The sequence below is a fragment of the Diadema antillarum genome, unplaced genomic scaffold (genome assembly GCF_040938485.1).
Source record: "Diadema antillarum isolate AM-2024a unplaced genomic scaffold, OU_Dant_1.0 scf00000128, whole genome shotgun sequence".
Lineage (NCBI taxonomy): Eukaryota > Metazoa > Echinodermata > Echinoidea > Diadematoida > Diadematidae > Diadema > Diadema antillarum.
The window spans coordinates 4,444,177-4,465,457 of record NW_027271017.1 but is presented as its reverse complement, the minus strand read 5'-3'; the positions used below and the strand labels follow the sequence as shown (position 1 = coordinate 4,465,457).

The following is a 21,281-nucleotide window of genomic DNA, read 5'->3' as shown; positions in this document are numbered from 1 at the left end:
AGATGAAAGTCGAAGGGGTCCACAAAATGACAAGGATACATGAAGACCATAACGCACTACTGAATGAGTATCCATCCAAGGAAATATGAGGAAAAACAAAACACCAAATACATACACTGACACTGACAGTGCAACTATTTGAAGGTCTTTGAGTCACCTGATGAAATGTTTCATGGACAGTTCACAATCATCGTCTTGGTCAAGTGACTATGATATTACTTGAGGTACTGGTGTAAAAAATAAAAAATAAAATAAAATAAAATATTCTCTTGGGCTTCACCCCACTGCTAACATCATTTTCCAGAAGCCAAGACTTGCTCGAAGCACAGCAAAGACTGGTCATTTTTTTATTTTTGCAAATTTTGTGAATCATTGTGTTATCATTATTATTATCATCATTGTCATCATCATTATTATTATTCACTGAAAATGAGATTTCAGACATCAGCGCCAATTAATGAAGGAAGAGCTCCAGTGTAAATGTCAGTCGATGTACAAAACATCGAAAGGGTTAACAGGGAAAATGTTCTGAAGGGAAATCCAGGCTAGTGGCTTTTATAGACAGGTTCATTAATAAGGAAAAAAAAAAGATAAAGGGAAATAAAGTTAAAGATCTCTATGCACAAGTGGCCAGTTTATCAATTGAACAATTCAAATACATCTCTATGCAAAATGGCATTTGTCACCTCTCCTACAGTTCAATGTGGGGGTCTGCCTCCAGAGCATGACCTGTGGAGACCCTGGAATATTCCCCCTGGTCGGACGCACGGCAAATGACGGGTCACGGCAGATACACACGCACACAGATCGACATCACCGAATTCTAATAAATGCCACTCTCGATCTCGCCACGATTCGATCATTCCCTTCAAATTGGCCGGCTCTGGTAGCATCATTAGGGAGCAATAACACCGAGGCACGTAGCTTCAGGTACAGCAGACGAGAGCGCAAATTTTACCCACTCGGGCCATTTGTCAATTCACATAAGTACAAGCACCATGTTGAAATTTCTTCCAATTTCCGCTCGACTTCTGACGACATCAAATCCAACCCTCATGCATGTGATAAACAACGACTGGTTTCTGGGGCATCTAAAGGTCTGTTAACATACCACCAAGATCTCCATAATCTTAAGTTTTAATAGCTGGGCAAGCCTCTTGACTTAATCAGTTTCTAAAAAGACAAATTGCATTAGAATACCAAAATGACTGGGGTAAAATGTAACCTTAACTGACATACTAAATTTGCTAGTAAGACAAGTGTCATCATTTCGGCCTTATACTTTGATGCACGCCTTCTACGCCCCCCCCCCCCCAGTCTTTCCCAGTGTTCTTGAATTATGCATTTTCATACAAGGCAGCAACTATGTATAATATTTACAACTAAAACAAAACAAAGCCAAACAAATTGATACAAAGACTGCAAAAGGAGACCTATGGAAGGCATTTCAAGAACTGTTTATCTACTTTTAATACCCAAGTGGGCACTGGCCAAGTGCCCAGTACTTTGAACAGGCAACTGACCATTCATTTGACTGGCCCAACAACCACTTTTTGTGGCCCTGGGCAAGCAGGCAAGCAGGTTTGTTTTACCCTGCTATGCCCTTAAACAAAATCAACTGAATGTAAAAAGACAGGGGAAAAAAGGGAAAAGAGATAAATTTTGAAGAACTACATCTCTAATAATACAGGGGTCTGTTATTTCTGTTTTCTTTTTCTATTCTTACTTGATGTACAGCTCCTCCTATCTTCTCTGGTAGCCTGGTCCTACAACAAATTCTTGAATCATTTCTTAGCCATATACTTTTCATTCAATGTTTCACTACATTGTACTTCATTTCTTAAAACTGTCTTTTACAAGAAGAAACATCTCAAAAAGACCACTGAGGCATGGTACAGCTTGATTTTCAAGATTTTACATCTTTACACCTTGATAAACAGGAGGTCTGTTTACCTTGACGACGGTTTTACGACAGTGAGGTCGCACGCAGCATCCATATTCTAGGAATCCACATGAATGACGCATTCACGGATGGTCTCTCCCCACAGTTCAAGAGGAAAATGAAACTGTTACACACAAGAAAAGCTAAGAATGATATGCTTCTTATATGCCATAATGGCACATCCGTGGAACAATGGACAAGTACTCACAATTGTTCTGTTGACCTTCGTTTTTTATCCACGGAGAATGTCAAATATGCTTATATCCTTCATTTATTGTCCATGAAGGGTCAGGAAAATGTCTGATGAAACTCGCTCTCTCAGCAAAGTCGACTGTGAGCATCTATCGAGCCTCTAGACTGCACATTCACGCAAATATTCCTCCATGGCAGCCAATGGGCTTAGCTTTGGTGACTGGCCCTCCGCTGGACCCAACGACGCAGCAAACCAACTGGCACAAACATCTGAAGAATCTACAACAGGCCCATAAAGTCCTCCTAATAAGAATCCTGGTTCATACACAGACGATATTGAACAGCAACAAACAGAAGTAAGAAAAGGAAAGCAGGGAGTATATTCTAGAGATCTGACTTCAACGACTCCAACTCGCTGGGTACAGTGGATCCACTACCCCCAAACATCTGACTCCGCCGGGTAAATGTTTTATAAGATCCCTTACGTACATTCATCATGTATGTAGCTACGAAACCGGAGCAGGTCAAATGAGGAGAACTCACAGAGAGGGGGGGGGGGGGGGAGGTAGGGGGAGAGCTAGAGGAGGGGGGGGGGGGAGGGGGAGAGGAGCAGAGCAGTCAAACATTTGTAGTGATGGGGGAGGAAGGGATGGGCACAAATCCCCCTGTCAATCTCCTCTCAGTGCACACACACACAAATAAATATATAAAATGAACGACCAGACAGACACTTTCATGGCTTTCGTCGTGGTTTCGTGCAAATCTCCCTAGCCGCAGTTTATGCCTTAATCTCCGGATATGATCCCGTCAAATATTTTGGTGACAAGCTCCGATGACGCCCGGCAACAATGGCACGGGAGGAGACATCTAGTTCTAATGTTGCCACTAGTGATGCGGTGTGACCTAAAAGTCAAGTACATTATAAACACTCCCCCACCCTTCCCCCCCCCCCTCCTGACTGCTCCTTCTCCCCACCCCCCCCCCCCTCTCTCTCATATATTCTTTCCATCTTGCCTCCAATTAATTTTCTGTGGAGACAATTTACTCCTCATCAGTGGTCCAGCCCTGAGCAAGGAATGTTGAAGGAAGATGGAGGGTGGACCCTCAACTAGCCAGTGCCGGCTCTCCAGATATATGACAGAGACCAAACATCATCATAATCATCCTTTCCATTCATGAAGCACCCTTGTCAAATTTCCCCTCTCCCGTCTCTCTATCTATTTATATCTTTCTGTCCTTCTTTTTTCCGTCTATCATGTTCTTACCTCTTTATCACATTCCCACCTTTCCACAATTATATTTTTCCATAATATCCACCTAACTTGATCCATCTCAATCCAAACACTCTTCTTTTTTATTTCATTTCTAAGCCGAAATGATAATGTCCCCACAAATGCCATCGAGTCCAAACTTCTTGAATCTGTCCTGAAGAAGAACAGAAACTAGATTCTGTTAAAAAGAGTCCTCCCCAAAGTTTTCTCATCGTTTATTTTCACATCCCCTTCCATTTCCTGTCCTTCCCTTTTTATCCATCGACTCAAATCTATCCTCTCCATCTACTCATCTTGTTTGCTCATCGCTCTGATGCATTTCTCAAGGTATGATGTGGCATCATCTTCCATTTCCACCATAAGTTTTACTCTCCAAACATCTCTCTCATCATTTTCTCTCTGTCATCTTCAAAATCTCTCCTCTTCATCGCTATTTGCCTTTCATCCTCATCACCAATTTAGTTTTGCTCCCTGGTCATCTATATATCTTCTTCTTCTTTTTTTTCCTCACTCATCTTCAATTCTGTCAGACTTTCTCTCTCTCTCTCCATATCTCTTATCAATTTTCCCCATCACTTCCAAATCTCTCCATTTTCATCTACATCATCCTCCTCATGTCATGATACTCATCATCATCATCACTACGCTTGATGGTCATCTACATTCCTCCTGGCTTTCCTCTCTTATCCTCCACTTCACAATATCTTTCCCTCTATATAAATATATATGTGTCTTTCTACCACTTCCCTCCCACGATCAACAAATCTCCCCCTGCCCCCCCCCCCCCTCCTCCTCATCCTCCTCCTCCTCGGCCATCTGGCTCTCTCTCGCCATCTCCCGCATCCCAGCATCTCTGCATCCCCATCTGCCAACTATTTCTCCACCTGCTGAGCTTCCCCATCGGTATCCGCAGCAGTCCGCAAGAAGTTTTTGCGATACTTTAAAAAAAAAACCTCCCCCTCAAACTTTCTCTCCGTCTCGCCGCAGTCGTCTCTCTCTTTTTTTTCCCCTCCCATCGTCGGTATTTCCTTCGTGCGACAAACGGGCAAAACATCCTCCACGTCACCTGTGTACTTTGGGGGAAGAGGCTGGCCCATGCGCATACATGGAGAGAATTCCGCCCAATTACGCAGGACTTATTTTGGGAGGCGATCTGCCGTGAAGGTGATGGAGTGACCCAAGCATCATTTAGCTCAAGGGTCCCGTAATAAGACAGTCACGTTACAGTTTTAAAGGCGGAGGTTCTTGTTTCAACTTGAACAATATTCTTTTATCTTGTACGCAACTCTCGTTCCCATGCCAAACACAGAGCGAGTTTGATTCAAAATTTTGAGTGCTGATGCCGAATCATTAATCTGCAACACTTCATTCAATGCTTCGGGAATATGAAGCTTTGGAAATGCACATTACAGTACCAGAACACCTCTCTAATTGCAGCCGTATGACACAAAAGTCGTTCGCAGAATGACTTCACGCTGCCTGCAGAAAATACCACTTTTTTCGTTGCATTTCAGCCTCCTTCTTATCCCACTCTTCCCCCTGCAGCGCTGTTTATCCCAACCGGTCACGGTACCGTGAGTAACAGCCCCACACCAATTACTGCGGCAAAGGTTGCGCTTCGTATGAAACTCACGGTTTAACACCACCTGGTGTTGTTGCTGATCAATCTGTTTCTCTTTTTTTTTTATCCCCTTCTAATTTTACCTGAATGAACCCTTCTATTCGCTGAATGCGCAGAACAGTTTCACACCGAAAAATGATGACATCACAAAATTTACTGTGGACGTTGCTATGCAAATGTCCCAACAGCCATCATCATCATAAAATTACACACCAGAGTATAATATCTGTAACTTGTGAAATATGTTGACATATAATTTCATAGCGGTGAACCCCGAAATGTAAAAAACTCACCTTTCTTTTCACATGACCTTACTGCACCACGGTTTCCCTATCAATACGGATGACTCAATATCTGGGCTCTTGAGATGGTTGCGGCAGTTTCATTTGGGTCAAAGTTCTCACTATGAAGTTGTCCCGATCACAGGAGATGACTTTACAAAGTTTGTATTACTATGGAGCATGGGACCTTGGCTGCGTAAATTATCTTTTCCTTGTTTGAAACACAATCCAATAGACACTATCAAAACATGTGTGCAAAGGCCTTTCAGATCACGTCTCTTGAGTTGTTTCGTTTATCAACTCTATCAGTATTCAAGCTCCATTGAACAGTTTGACATGAGGAGCTGAGATCATGTAGTTGGCATAGGTAGGTCTGGGCATGGACCTACTGTAGGTCCATGGTCTAAGATAAAAACGAGTTTGAGATTGCATTTTTGGGGGGTTTCAGAAGGACGTCTCTAAGACCATAATCAAAACTGCTTTGCATCTACCAAGTACCCAAAATCTCCCTGCAAGTCGTGTACGAACATTAATTCTGTGCCAGAAGCGAGTTGATAAACGCACCCAAAGTGTAAATGAACTTTCATCGTCTGTACCACTGACGCTTCTGACATGATCAGCCCGACACCTGAATTCACTCTGCATCAGCGGTGGCTAGTTTTTTGTGGCTTTGACACCTCGTCCACACTTCAGTGAGGCTGAAATCATTACCAGCATCAGATACTAGACACCATCACCAAATGACATGACAGAGACGCAGGCATCGCCAGGTATGGGAGCCTCCCCATCACCCCCCTTTTCTAGCGTTGATGTACGAATAGGTTCTAGGACAATTATCCCATTGACAATTACCCTAAACCCTTCCCCTGTCCCTAACCCTACTCCTAATCCTGAACCTACACTGAAATCCCAGCCCTAATCCAACCTCTAACCCTAAACCTAACCCTAATCTTTATATTAACCTTATCACTAACCTTGCCCTGATATGTTAGAATGGGTTTGGATCTGCCTCAGGGGTCTCCGCTGAGGGTGAACACTGCTGTGTGGTGTGTATGTGTCTGTTTCTTTGTACGTGTGTATGTGTATTTGTGTATACTGTGTATGTGTGAGTGTGAGTGTGTGTGTGTGTGTGTGTGTGACACGAGAGTCATGTGTGCAATGGAGCATCTCGGTATGTGTCTTGTCACTGATGAATCTACACCCTGCCCTGAATACCAGCTGGTCATGGTGTTAATATCACTCAGCCCAGTCTATCAAATATTATCATAAATTTGATGCAAAGCCGGTTTCTCCCACATTTGATCCCTTGTGACCTACACTTGAGTCTTTGTACCACTACAGCGTTTTGAAACAGAAATGCACTATGCCAGGCAATTTCTGAGGAGTTCTAAACACACTCGTCACAGATGCAGAATTACAGCCAGACAAACTTGCCGCAAGAGTTGCTGCAAGAGTTATCTTAGAACTATATTATAAACAAGCTTGCACCAACACATGCAGTAACCAGCCCTTTGCTAATAGCAGTCATAACATTCGAAATACCAATTTTCAAGACTTCTTTTGTTTGTTTTGTTTTCACTGCTTTAGGAAGATACCCTAAAGGTATCTAAAAAAAGAACATGAAACAAAGAAATAGAAGAACAATTACTAGGTTCCTATTTTAACTGTCAAATCCAGAATTTGACATCTAACAATTTTAAACAAAGAACCAATGGAAATTCACAATTATCTTGTTGGCTTTAACATGGGCAGCACATTTCTAGTCACCAGGTTTACTCTGTGAAGGGGAGAACTCTTCCCTTTAAAGCCGGCGTCAATAAAGCGACAATAATTGCTAGATGCCCTCTAGAGTTTCTGGGATGCCAGCTCTCGAGTTATCACACCGTCACAACACAACTCCACTCCATTCCGATCCTCCCCCCCCCCCCCCCCCCGACTCCCCTTCGTACCCATTTCACAAATCAGCCTCGCCCTGGGAGCAATTCTAGTTATTTAAGCACGACTTGTGCTCGCCCTTTTTTCGCAAAGACCTTTCTGTTTTTTTCCCTTTTTTCTTGAGATCCTTTTTTCTATAATCCATTTTTAACTTTTTCTCTTCTCCTACCTCCTTACCCCCTCCCCACTTCCAGTCCCACACAAGGCACTTCACGTTAGCGGCAGATTATAACATTCACACAAAAGCCTGTGGAGTACACTTCTTTCTGTTACCTCATACTTCACATTACATATTTCTGTCCCACTTTTAAATGGCATGTGCTCACATTCAGATTTGAAAAGAATATCAAATTGTCTTAATAAAGCTAATAACTTGTTCTAAATGTTGTGTGTGTGTGCGTGTGTGTGCGTGTGTGTGTGCGTGTGAATGCTTGTGTAAACAGAGTAACTGCAAAACCCTAAAACCCTAGAGCTCCTATTCCCTACTTAAATTATTTTTATCCATATGCACTGTATACGCCATATATTTTAATAGAGAGTCTAACTTTTCGCGAATCAAGACTCCCTGACAATTTTGCGAGTAGTTGAATTCAAAATCTTGGAGTACAGTACCTAAAGAAAAAAATGTATGCGTGCATGTCACATTTGTGTCAGAATAAGAGTTCATATTTTTGCGTGATTTTGAATTTCCAAATAGCATCCCACTCGCAAAATTTGCAAAAATAAAACCCTCACAAAATGTTTGGTGCATACAGTACTACTTCTTATACTGGCATAGATTATCATCGCCACAGTTACACTATCATCATAAATTAAAAGAAACAAGGTAGCCCAGAGATATTCATTCGTATCCTCACTATCTATTTCTTCTTTCATCTCTTCTTTTTTCTCTCGCAACCCCATTTCCCTTTCCATCTATTTATCTGTCTATCCATCCATCCATCTATCTATCTATCTATCTATGTATCTATCTATCTATCTATCCATCCATATATATATCTATCCATCCATCTATCTATCTATCCATCCATCCATATATCTATCTATCCATCCATCTATCTATCTATCCATCCATCCATATATCTATCTATCCATCCATCTATCTATCTATACATCCATCCATCCATCCATCGATCTATCCATCTATCTGTCTATCTATCTATCTATCTATCTATGTATGTATGTATGTATGTATGTATCTATCCATCCATCCATCCATCCATCCATCTATCTATCTATCTATCTATCTGTCTGTCTATCTATCTATCTATCTATCTATCTATCTATCTATCTATCCATCCATCCATCCATCCATCGATCTATCCATCTATCTGTCTGTCTATCTATCTATCTATCTATCTATCTATCTATCTATCTATCTATTTATCTATCTATCCTCCATCTCTCCCTTCGTTCATTGCCGGGGATGGTGAGAGGAAAGTTGGGCTAGCAGGAAAAAACATAAATCACTCCTCTGCTGACTGCGGACGAGGTTTCGAGTGGGCTGAAATTGATGGCAGCGAGGTGGGGTGAATGGGCAGGGAGATGTTCTCACGCACCATGCCAAACTCATCCTCTCTGTTGCTAAGTTATTACCATCATCCCAATGCCTACATGAGCGCCATCAGTATGAATTGGCAAAATGATTATTAGTCTATTATGCAACATGATTTTTTTTTTTAAAAGATGAATAAAAAATCTTGTGACCCGAACTGGTTAACTGCCCATCACGTGGCAGTTACTTAAAAAAAGTGCCGCTACACCCTTCACCACCAAGTGCACAAATGCAATTGAGCAGTCTGGGATGGCGTGTGATGATGTTACCAACGATGCACATCATTTCCGCAGGCTCTTTAACATGCTCACGTTTCCCCAGTCACCTTGCCCTGGGCAATCATTGTTGTTTCAGTTGGGCCTTGGATTGGGCTACGAACTTTTATTTAATGTCTGGAGGTATATAAAACAAATAGTGAATGGGCTTCCTTCATCCAATCAAACAAGACTTCTAAATAAAGAGAAAGCATCTCATCTTGTCCCATCCATCCTGTAAAATCTTGTAACATCAAACTCAAGGCTATTTACCGTTTATATGCTGCTATAACACACTGTCTGTGATGCGTTCCTCATTGGGATGTCTACAACAAAACTACCACCCCGCAAACAACATGAATGATGATCAAGAGTATGCCGCTGAAGCAGTATTCAAATTTTCTTTCAATTTGCCTCAAAAATTAACAGATGCCTAAAACAAATGCCTAGGAACTTAATGAGGGGATGGAAGCAAAACTGGAGCCAACGGCCTTTCTTTGCGGCATGAAATTTTCGCAAATTGCTACTGGCATTCAATGCATACATTGTAGACAAGACCTTTCCTGTGCATGATCATTTCGCAAATCTTGGCTCTCGCAAAATTTGTGAAATTAAAGTGCTCACTAATATTTCTGGTTTCAAAATGCATCGTTGAGAGTACAGCACAAGACAACCCGGCCGACACTCTGTCCAGCGTCTCAACTTTCTCTGAAACAATAGCTCCACTGCCATCAACTTCAATCTTGCTCATCTTACTACACCACAAGGATAAGAAAGGGCTTCATGGTATAATCCCCTGGTGGCAATAGCTATTAAAGAGGGTATGTTCGGCCACTAAAGCCACTGTCAGCAGACGTAGATCAACCTACACTACTGTACTAACCCAGGCATCTTAGAAAAAAAAAAATGTGTAATTTCCATTCACCTCTGCGCATCATGGTTCATTAGGCTGTGCAGAAGGTGAATGACATACCTGACAAGTGATAGTCTCAGTTCAAAGAAAATTTTTTATTTCTTTTTTCTTCTAGCATGGACACAGGAAATTCCTAACTTAAAAAAAAAAAACATTCATTTTGAGGTATTTAAAACAAATTAAAAACTTGCTTTACACCACACTCAAACAGTCCAATGTATAGCAAATACACCACCTGCCAATTTATCCTTATTGGTAGGCAATTTATTTCTGCAAATAGCAACTGTTAAGTGCACGCACAACATACTTCCATCATCAATGGAAAAAACGGCATCTTGCACTATATGTATAAGTTTACCTGCCCTGTAGTATGCAAGGGTGCCAACCTTATAAACAGCACTGCGGTATTCTCACTGCTGAAAGATGCGTTTTTGGAAGAAAAACAGTACTCCAACCATCCGTGCCAAAGACTTGTGTAGTATATCTTGGGAACAATGATTATTTTCCATGAAACCTGCAATATTTTTGGCAAAAAGATAATCTATCATAATGGAAGAAAATAATGGTTGGCAATTTATTTATCTATTTATTTTTTGTATACCTGCCACCACTCTTGGTAGCAACTAAAGTCAGCTCTAGAGACAATGGACAGCAATAAGGAATCCATATTTTTGTTCCTCTTTGCATTGCAGGTATGAAGAACTCCATCCGGTTCTCTTGACAGATAAGATGGAGGAGCCATCAAGGATGGGTGATTGGTGATTTGAAACCTTTGCATCACCCTCAACCCACTCTCCAAGGGGGTGGGGTGGGGGGGGGGGGTGGAGAAGGGCGAGGGGGCACCAGTGGGGTTAACATCAGGCAGCAACTCATCTGCCGGAGCCAGAATTGGTGCACGACCCAATTTACATCCCCTCGGTCCTCTGAGGTCAAGAAGCTGTGTATACAAGTATGCACCTAGCTAGCAGAAGATGAAGAAAGGGGGGGGGGGGGGTGTTTAGTCCCTGCCTCGTACATAGGTAAGTAGAGGCACGCCGTTTAGCACATCAGCGGCCGAATACCTCCCCTCGGTAAACATCATCCCATCTCGATTGACACCCAAGTCAGATGCCCCTGTGCACATCTGCGGCCAGCAAAGTGGCAAATGATCAAGCAGTAAAGAGGAGGAAATTTTGAACAGGATGACAGGGGAGCAAAACTTGCCTCTCATTTAAAAAAAAAAAAAAATAGAAGAAGGGTCAGAGGTCACTGAGTGGGAGGAAGAATGTTTCAAAAGAATAAGCTCTTTCTGTGTATTATTGGTATAAAAGCTTTGGTATAATTTTCAAAAAACACCCCAAAAATGTGGCAGCATTCTTATTCCTATCTCACAGTGCTTAGAATCTAAGACGAAAGGTCATAGACGTCACTGTGTGGGAAGAAAATGTTTCTGGAACAGCAGACTTTCAGTTTATCAGAAAATAGCATCCAATTTTGGTGAAGTTCCTCTTTTATTTTGACTGTGATGAAAACTGAAGGCATCCATATTGTCGAAGTAGCATTTGTGGGAGCAATAGAGATGATCTACATTCAGAAAATAAGGAAAACTCATAAACAATCAATACCCGGCTCTACCTATACACGTTGATATTTTGTCACATGGAAAAATGCTATAAAATCACATTAGAATAAAAATAAATAAAATTCAAATTGAAAATCAAAATCAAAATTTAGATTCTGATTTATCAACGTCCATATAAGCTGTTTGATTTTGAGCTATATAATTTAATAGCCTTTCCCCTGCCCATATCAACACCAAACTTTAAATTTGACTTCAAAAAGACAATCTGTCAAAGTAACTTTGGGGAAAATGGAGGAGGCAGTGCAAAGCCATGGAAGGGTGACAGAGCAAATGAAATCAAGATGATGATGATGATGATGATGATGATGAAAACAATGATGATGAAGATGATATTGTGATAATAATGATGATCATGGTACTGATGATGATGAAAACAATGATGATGATGATGATACTGTGATAATAATGATGATTATGGTACCGATGATGATGATGATGACATTATTGGCAATGGTGATGATGATGACTATAATGAAGATGAATATGATGATGATTATGATACTGAAGGTGATAATGAGAACAACAATGGTGATGATGATGATGATGACATTGATGATAACAATGATCATGATGATGATAACATGTTTACACCTCTTGACCGACGACAACGTTGACAGTGACCATAATGGCGATGATGACGATGATGATGACGTTGATTGTGGCAGTGACTTGAGAGGAGGGTGATAACACCAGTATAAACAAGAGAAGAAGAAGATGACTGGTATCCCCCCCCCCCAACCTTCCCTCGACACAGTCCGTTGACACCAGATGTGCAACCAAATATCGGCACGGATTTGCGCCGCTCCCCGGAGACTCGAGGAAGGCCGCATCTCGGGCACGACTTTCGCAGACCTCCACCGGCCACACATGGCAATTGCGAACTTGTGAAAAGCCAATCTGCCAATCTACAGCACTCAAGATGATACCACAACTTCATCTGATGGCTCTCACACCACTAAAATAGGAACAAGGGAAAAATCTCTCCCTCTCTCTCGCCCATCTAGGGGTAAACGTCAGTGGTGACAAACATAATGACGCGAAGCATACTTGTCAACCTCAGACCGTGTTTCACGCTTCTCCGCACATTCATGTTTTCCACATATAATCTCATCTAAAAGAAATCAAAGTGCATGATCGTTTTTGTGCCCATACGTTTTCTTCCCCACCCCAAGAAAGACATGCGAACACACACACACACTCACACACACACACACACTCATCCATCAACTTGGACATCTATCCTGCCCATAATAGAGAAGAGAAAGGGAGACGAAAGTAAAGTGATTACACTATCCTCGCCAAGCATCTGCTTTGAATAATGTCTCCTGCTTTTCTATCACTTAGATCTGCTTAATTTGTCTCTTGAACAGCACGTACGTGGAATCTTATTTTTTTTTTAATGCATAAAATGACACCTGCCTGTCTTTATTTTGTATTATTCAAGAAAAAGTGTTGTATATCTAAGTCAATCATTTACCCATTTTCCTGTATTTCCTCTGTTCAAATACTACTCACTAACTCTGTTCACCTAACTTTCTGTTATATTCTTTTATCAAAGAGGACAGCAGAATTAAAATAATATCAAAAATCAAATAAAAAGAAAGAAACACCACTAACAGCCCCCCCCCCCAAAAAAAAAAAAAAACGCACACACACACAAAAACAAAACACAATTTTATCTATTTTCTTGCAGAAGAATTCAATAAGGTGATTTTTGGCATTGGGTTTGCAATCTACTCATTTTAGTTAAAAATTCCTTCTCGCTTCTGTCAGAAAAAAAAAAAATAAAGAATGACAGTGTTCCCCAATCTTTTGGGATTTCCATGAATAGTATCATCAATCTCTCTTACATGAAGTAGGCAATGGTTTCAAAGGCTGATCTTATAACTTTTGAAAACACAGAAGCAGCATAGAGCCAACGTTTACAAGGCCATTCATCATTTCTATGGTGCGATATTTTCTTTCAAGCCCTCCATGCCAGCCCCCACCCCCCCCCCCCCACCCCGCAATTCTACTTGACAGTTTGCCCAATGAAGGCCATAAACTTTGGCAAGATGATAAAGATGTGTCCAAAGATATAACTGAGAAAAAGGGAAGGTACCACATAATAGCAAACACAGCCAGGGAGGAAAACTGATATGAATTGAATCACGCATCTTTGGAAATAACATACCCCCCCCCCCCAAAAAAAAAAAAGCGAGAGCAGAGCACAATATAACATTGCAGAACGCCTCTTGCAACCCAATCATACCAAACTGGGGAATCGCTGGATACATGTACATACTTTGGAAAATAGAATTGGGTGGTTTTTTATTTTTGTCCGCTCCAAAAATAGGCGTCATAAAATCCTACGAGGAGGCTGGCAGCCTCTTGAGGTGCGTGTAATTTGCAACCAGTCAGACTTGATGATGCATGACTTGAAGTAAACAAAAGAGGGGGCCCTTCAGAATCAATCCTGGGATGGGTTTGTTTTTCTTCCTCGGCGACCTCTCTTCGCGTTCCAGATCCCAGATCTGCGAGTACCATTTTGAATGCTGCCAGGGTTCTGCTACTGAAAGAGGAAGCCCCTTAGGAAACCTACTGATTGTGGGAAAAGGTGATCTTGAGCGAGATGAAGGGGGGAGGGGGAGGGGAGGGGTAGTAGTAGAGGCAAGGGGGGGGGGGGGTCACAGGGGATACAGAAGCAGACATTGTCACCTTTAGCTTCAACCTCAATCAATCAACACAGAATCCACATTCATTCCCAAGGTTTGGAGGGATTCCACCACCTTGATTTTTTTTTCCCCCTCCTCTCTGAACATTTATCAAGAGCTCGAACATTCTGGTCACATTCTATATCATGGCACTGCTTGATCTGACCACCTATGGCATTTAATAAGCACTTTAGCAATCCAACAATATATAAAGTGGGTGACTGGATCATGATTCGTCTATACTCAACTCACTGAATTCGAGAAATCAAAAATCTGTGATGAGATGTTGCATCTTTCTATCATAATTTTCTTAATCACTGATACAATGTTATGGGGTAAAAAAAAAAAAAATCATATGAGCCATACTTCCATCATATACCCTTGATATGTTTGTTACTTTAGTTTTAGAGTTATCAAAACATCTCAATAGCTAACTTTATGGCTGATCCATTTATTTGCAATACTGTCAGATTTACAGAGTTCACATTTTTGTCTCATGTTATCTTTATTGTTTCTTCTTCTGTTATAAGAAGTTTGTGAAGCTCTCCACATTTGATAAATTCGATCAGTTTCGTCACACCAGTCCTCAATACATGATAACATGGAATTTAAAGTTGTCCACTCAAAGAGTACAAAATTATGTTTTCGGTGGCAAAATTTCCCGATCACTTGGCGGGTTTACAGATTCCGTTTTCAGGCATTATCAAGGGCGTCCAATGATCAACAAGCCTACACCCCATCCTCCCAAACATAGGCAATGACTGCATCAGCTTGGTAAAAGGATGCTCATATTGCATGCTTGCCTTTATTTCAAGATCTGGGTTTGGAAGTGAAAGACTAGGTCGGCCGGGTGCAGGAGGGAATTGATGCAGGCGAGTTTGGAATCAAACAGACATGATTCGCATTGGATCCCTAATGAATAGGAAGAGAGTGATACCAAACCGTCTCCGCTGATGAAGGTGGATGCGTCGCCGCGGCGATGCATCACATCTTGGATTGACAGAAATGAGGGGCCTGGCGTCTCGGCCTTCTCTTACTTGTATGGCCTCCTCTTCGACAGGCATGCAATATGCCAGGAAAATTGGTTTTGCACGGGGATCATTCAATTCAAAGCAGGACTTACACCGGAGACGTACACGGATGGTAATTAAGCCAATAATACAAAGGGCAGTGAGTGATGAGCAACAATTATTGGTGAAAAGATATGTCCCTGAATATTTCAAAACCATCCCTCGCAATTAAAAAAAAAATTACGAGTATGTATGTTTGTGTATATGTATGTATCAACACATACATACATACATACATACATACATACATACATACATAAACATATAAACACATGTCATATCTATACTTACAGCTGTATATGGTTACAAACACATAACACTGCTTATTCTTCTGTGAGAGCAATACTGGGTGAAAAAAAAAGGTCTTATTTCATTTCACAAAACGTCAGCATCTTAAAGATCTTTTGCGTTGGTCCAAAGTATCAGCATGAATGCAATCACTACTGAAAACTGATAAACACACACACACACACACACACACACACACACACACACCTACATCATCTTTACGTATTCATAAAAGAGGAAATAGAAAAAAGGGGGAGGATCCAAGACTACAAAAATTCAGCCACATCTGAAGGCCAGAGGGAAGCAACATGAACCTAGGAAGTGTCAGAATTGGAGCAAACAGGAATATTTGTTCATTCTATTAAAGAATTTCCTTGTCTGTACAGGACTGTCTACTTCCTCTGTGAATTCAGGGGTACTGTCTCAAGGACTCTACTTTAAAAGTGACAATTTGCTTGTACTATTTCACCCCCTCCCTCCCCCCCCCCCCCCCCCACACACATGCACATAGGTCATCAGCTAGACTCACTGTGAACTAAAAACTTTCTGTCATACATCTCCATGGCAACTGACAACACATTATCAAACACTTTTGTTTGTACTTGTCTGCTTCTGTTCGATGAAAAAATATGAAAGTGGTTTTGTTAAGAATAAACAAATTTGATAAAGTGCACCCTTATGTTGTGTTTCTTTTTAGTTGTTGTTGTTCTTTGAGCTGTAAAGTGAAGAAAAAAAACCTACATAATATCAATGTTATGATGGAAATACTCCATAGCTGGTAAATGAACATGCTGAATGAAAAAAAAAAAATCTTCATTCTACCATATTGTGACAATCAAAATCTGCAAAGCCCTTTCTGGGTTTATATTTCATTAAAGATGAGTATTATAGCCAATGCTTGCTAGAATAGTAACTTCGCGTAGCAACAGCCAATCAGGAAGCATGATTCAGGTCGTTACCATGACACTTAAAATTGCAATAAGACTTGTTGTCAGAGACTTTTTTTTCTTTCCTTTTTTTAAATGGAGTCCTAATCATTCCGTGCAGGGAATTGCAACAAACAAACAAACAAACAAACACACACACAAACACATTTTCATTAACACAGAAACATAAAAAGTTTTGATAATACCTCATTTCCAGTTGATACATGGCACATTGAAGGGGAAATGCTATGACCAAACACAGCCCACAAGAGGGCGACATAAAAACGCAGACACGCAGTAGGAAACACCAAGTTTGCCACTCACCTTGATAATTCGATCCCCTGTCTGAACGCCAGCCTTGTATGCAGCGCCATCTGTAGGTGAGGGAAAGAACAGTCACAATTGACAGTCACAAGTTTGGCCTCTCGCTTGTCTTATGAGATCGCACATTAAAATACATGGGGGGGGGGGGGTGGTCTCAATAAAATCAAATGCTATGTTCTTCAGTATGCAGGCATGCAGCGCATCAAATTTAATAGATCTGTAATTCATCAGGCGCGCATACTTTCTTTCGCTCGTCGTAACTAGCTGTAGCTAGATTCGAGTCTTTAGATGTGAAGTGTCACAAGAAGTGAAACCTTGGGATGACAATTAATGTGACAATTAGTACAGAGGTGTCAAATCGAACCTCAATCAGCTCGCAGCTCGACAAGTTGAGAGTTGAGAGCTATCCCACACTTCCCTCTTTCTTTTTTAAAGGGGAACGATTCCCAAATATGTACGTGGATTGAGTGAATGGAGCAATATTTACAAAATTGTAACAGTATCTAACACATCAGTGAAGTTTCAAGAAATGGGACAATAATGTTCAAGAGTTATGAATTTTTAAAGTTTGGTGTCACCATTGCTAGATGACAATTCTACAATACTCAGTTCCCATGTCATTCTAGGCAAATAATTTATAGGAAATATAAAGAAAATTCAACATATTTTCACTTTTCTAGCATAATGAGAGATCACTTGACTCGCCTGTCAGAAAGCAGGGGGAATAATATCGCCCTTATCATTTGTCAGCAACAAGTCAAGTGGATGTGTACTTTTCATAGAAAATGGAATGTTGTGGAATTTGTTTTTCATTATCTTTATATCATTGTTACTACTAGCCAAAGAACATCCAAGGAGTGCAGACTTGCAGTATGCCCTCTACAACTGTTCTGTGAGCTCAGTGCAAACGTGCGTGGAAGTCAGCCATTACTAAGTAGGGCACTTCTTCATCTACTGTACTTATGATCACAGAAATTTTACGTCGTCCGCCCTCTACAGGCAGCAAGTATATAACCTCTTTGGTTCGCACAAATGCTTAAAGCGATGTGCACACCACGGAACCTATGTAATATAACTGCCTACAAAGACCGCGAGACCTGCAATCTCCTGTGCGGTCTTTGTACGCAGGTTGACATGCTGACTGCATGCAGGGATTGAGCGTGAACCGTCGCACGAAAGCACTTACGATCTTTGACGCTCTGTATGAAGACGGGGTTGTCCCCGGTGACGGTGAGTCCGAAGCCCTTTTCATCTCGCTGGACGATAACGCACCGTTGGATCAGCTGCTGCGATCCTGGTGCTGCTGTAAAGACAAATAAAAAAAAATAGCAACAAATGTTAAAGGAAACCTCCGGATGATTTTCAGATTTTTACATTTGAACAACTACAAATTAGTTATACTGAGGACAGAGTTTCAGAATTTGTGATAATTGGGATGAAGAATAAGAGTGTTTTCAAAAGTTAAAACAAATTGTAATGAACAAGGATGATGACATGGCAGAGTCACCATAAGAATGCATGAGTTGGGGCTCAAGGAAGCAGAACAAAAGAAGAAGGCATGCATAGATTATACACAGGTGAACTCCTAAGCAAGCGGTATTGTAATGAAATTACACCGCCACATTTCTGAAATATGTGAACCTCCTATGTCATCATCCTTGTTCAGTGTAATTTGTTTAACGTTTTTCAAACTATTGTTTCTCTGCTCAAGAACCACAATAAATTCCACAAATCTATGCATGGAGTTGTCGATTTATGTACTACATGATGTGAAATTATGAAACTCGTCTGGAATGTCCCTTTAAGAAATATTCTAAAAGCTGTGAACTATGATCAGTTACTCATATACACTTAAAAAATATGCAATAACAATAAAAAATTTGGCCCCAGCAGACTTTTTTACCACATAAATGCAAAATGCTACTCAAACCCCTTGTGTGTACAGTAGTTCGATAACACAGTTATTCTAAATATCTACAATGGCATTGGTAAAACATCTGCTTTAAAGATAAAAAGAAATTGCTAAAACCTTCAGAAGCAAATATATGTTCACACATAAACTAGTATATAGGACTAAACATGCCTTCTTTTTTTTCTTTTTTTTTTGGAATGGTTTTCATTGACAAATGGGGCCAACAAACAAGAGACTCAGGCTGCACATATTTGAGGTGTGCATACGCGCACTGAGCGCGCTCTCAAGGCGCAGCATGCAGCTAGCTCTCCTGTACGCAACAGTAGGGCTTCTTTCATTGGGAAATAGGGGGATTTTCAGCATACAATGTACGTGTGAGGGAAGAAATGAGCTGCTTGGCGGAGGTCTGTGCTCTCTGCATGCTTTTCTAGTTCTATTGTCAACTTTGGGGGGTTTTTTGTCACTTTTATTGAAGTTTCACTTCATGAAAATGCTATGCTCTGTTCTGAAGGGTTGACTAACATTATATTCTTAACTATTCCTTTATGTGTGCACTGACAAACTGGCACAGTATCTTTAAATCTGTAAGGATGATACATGTCATTAGATACCAACATAACTGTAAGTGTCCCCATTTATATGACTGTCTTGTTTTGCAATCACAAATGAGTTTGACTGTACCACCACACAATTTTATTGCTTCTCATATTTCTCTGAAAACCCTTGTTACAATGGAATGTACAACCCAATGTTGATGATACTTTAATATGAGGAAAAGAAGCAATACAACTGTACTTTAGATCTGTAATCCTACATTCGTCATATGATGCGGTTTCGGAATAAGTGAAAGTCGGAGAAACCACATGATATTGTATCACACAAACATGGTAGTGAACTTGCATTGCGGTAGGATTCAAAACCGAAAGACAATTATAACATACGGAGAGTTTAAAATATTGTTTGATACAGCGCGAATCATTTAACACGGATTGGAGAAGGCTATTAATGTATTCTCTATACAATTTTTTTTTTCCTGGAGACATTAAAAAAGTATTAAAAGCGGTCAGCCTAAAGTTGAGTAAAAAACAAACAGAAGAGAAAACAAAACAAAAATCCTTGAGCACCCCGTTCGCTTCTCCTTGTTGTTGTAAGTGGTTGTGCGCCGTGTTGGTTGATGTTCTTGAAGTCACCATATAATCACTCGGCAATAATTGATGGTTGCTGTTCATTACTCTACCCCTGTATTTGATCCTCTTCAGAGCGAGATCAAGCCTATCAGCGTTTTGATTTACGACTCTCCGTTCTACAAATGTCAGACGGCATTTCAATATTACGGCAATCGATGACATGTCGTTTCCTGGTCTACCTTTGCTTCTACAGTTGCTCATGATCACTTTTACACCCTTTTTTGACAGCCAAAATCAATAGCTATTTCCCAGCAAATATGAACACCTGGCCATAAGTATAATTTGTAAGCTGGCTACATCATAGTAATTCTTGGGGTAATACTCAAATGTTAATACTCAAAAGTTGCAAGAAGAAATTGCCCCCCCCCCCTACACTGTATGCATTTAAATACTGATTGCAGTTTATCTATAAACAAATAAAATAATTTTCCATCACACATTCACATCTCTGTTCCATAGAGTAATCATATTCATTGATTATTTTTTCTGGCCTAAAAATGGCTCTTTGTGATAAGCTTTCTGTGTTCACTACTTCTTATTGCAAAATACTGTATAGCAGGAATTTGTACAGATTGCACAGCCAGGTATTAGTGTGGGTAAAACTGAAAATAACACTAGCAATGAGCATGATGTCAAAACACCTTTGACCTTTAACACAAAGTCACAGATTTGAGTCATGTGTGCTCCGCCAACATTAGGGCATATAAAGATAACAAAAACTGTACATGAAATCAAAGTACATCATTCTGTGATAAGGTATGATCTCATTATTGATACACATCCCCGGTTACTGGTTAACTAGATTCATAGTCGATATCAGCATCAATTGTTATCTTTGTAAGACAGAATAAACCATTTGCAGAAAGAATCCAAGAGTCCATAATCTACGAATACAGACCCTCTTCAAAGGATCCTATAAACCCCAAAAGGGGTAAGGGGGATACTTTTCCTCAGGGGGTAATTGTCCTGATACACAAATTACACTTAGAATTAAATCTTACACAAGTACAACGTATGTCTGCTGTTTTTTCTTAGTCATTGATATTATGAATCAAATGTTTGGGGGGATACACAGTAATTGACAGTATTTTTTTCGTCTTTTTTTTTTGGGGGGGGGGGAAATAAGTTTGCCTTACTTCAAACATTGCATAATGCTGCCAAATCACAGATATGGCTAATGATGCAACCCCATGCTCTTTTCTCTTTTTCCACACGTAATAAATGCAACTCTATCAAAACAATTGCCAGGTGGATTCTGGCTTACAGTAAGATGTGAGCAATCAGACTTCCCTCCAT

At 40.5% G+C, this 21,281-nt stretch overlaps 1 protein-coding gene across 1 annotated transcript in view; it reads right to left on the bottom strand.

Moving 5' to 3' along the window:
• LOC139720496 (rho guanine nucleotide exchange factor 11-like) overlaps window positions 1-21,281 on the bottom strand; it is a 219,763-nt gene that overhangs the window by 128,642 nt on the left and 69,840 nt on the right. The window contains exons 4-5 of the mRNA XM_071631850.1: window positions 18,073-18,189; window positions 16,887-16,936 (exon numbers count right to left, since the gene is read on the bottom strand). Of these exons, the coding sequence (XP_071487951.1) occupies window positions 16,887-16,936; window positions 18,073-18,189 (167 nt within the window). The remainder of the gene's footprint in view (window positions 1-16,886; window positions 16,937-18,072; window positions 18,190-21,281) is intronic.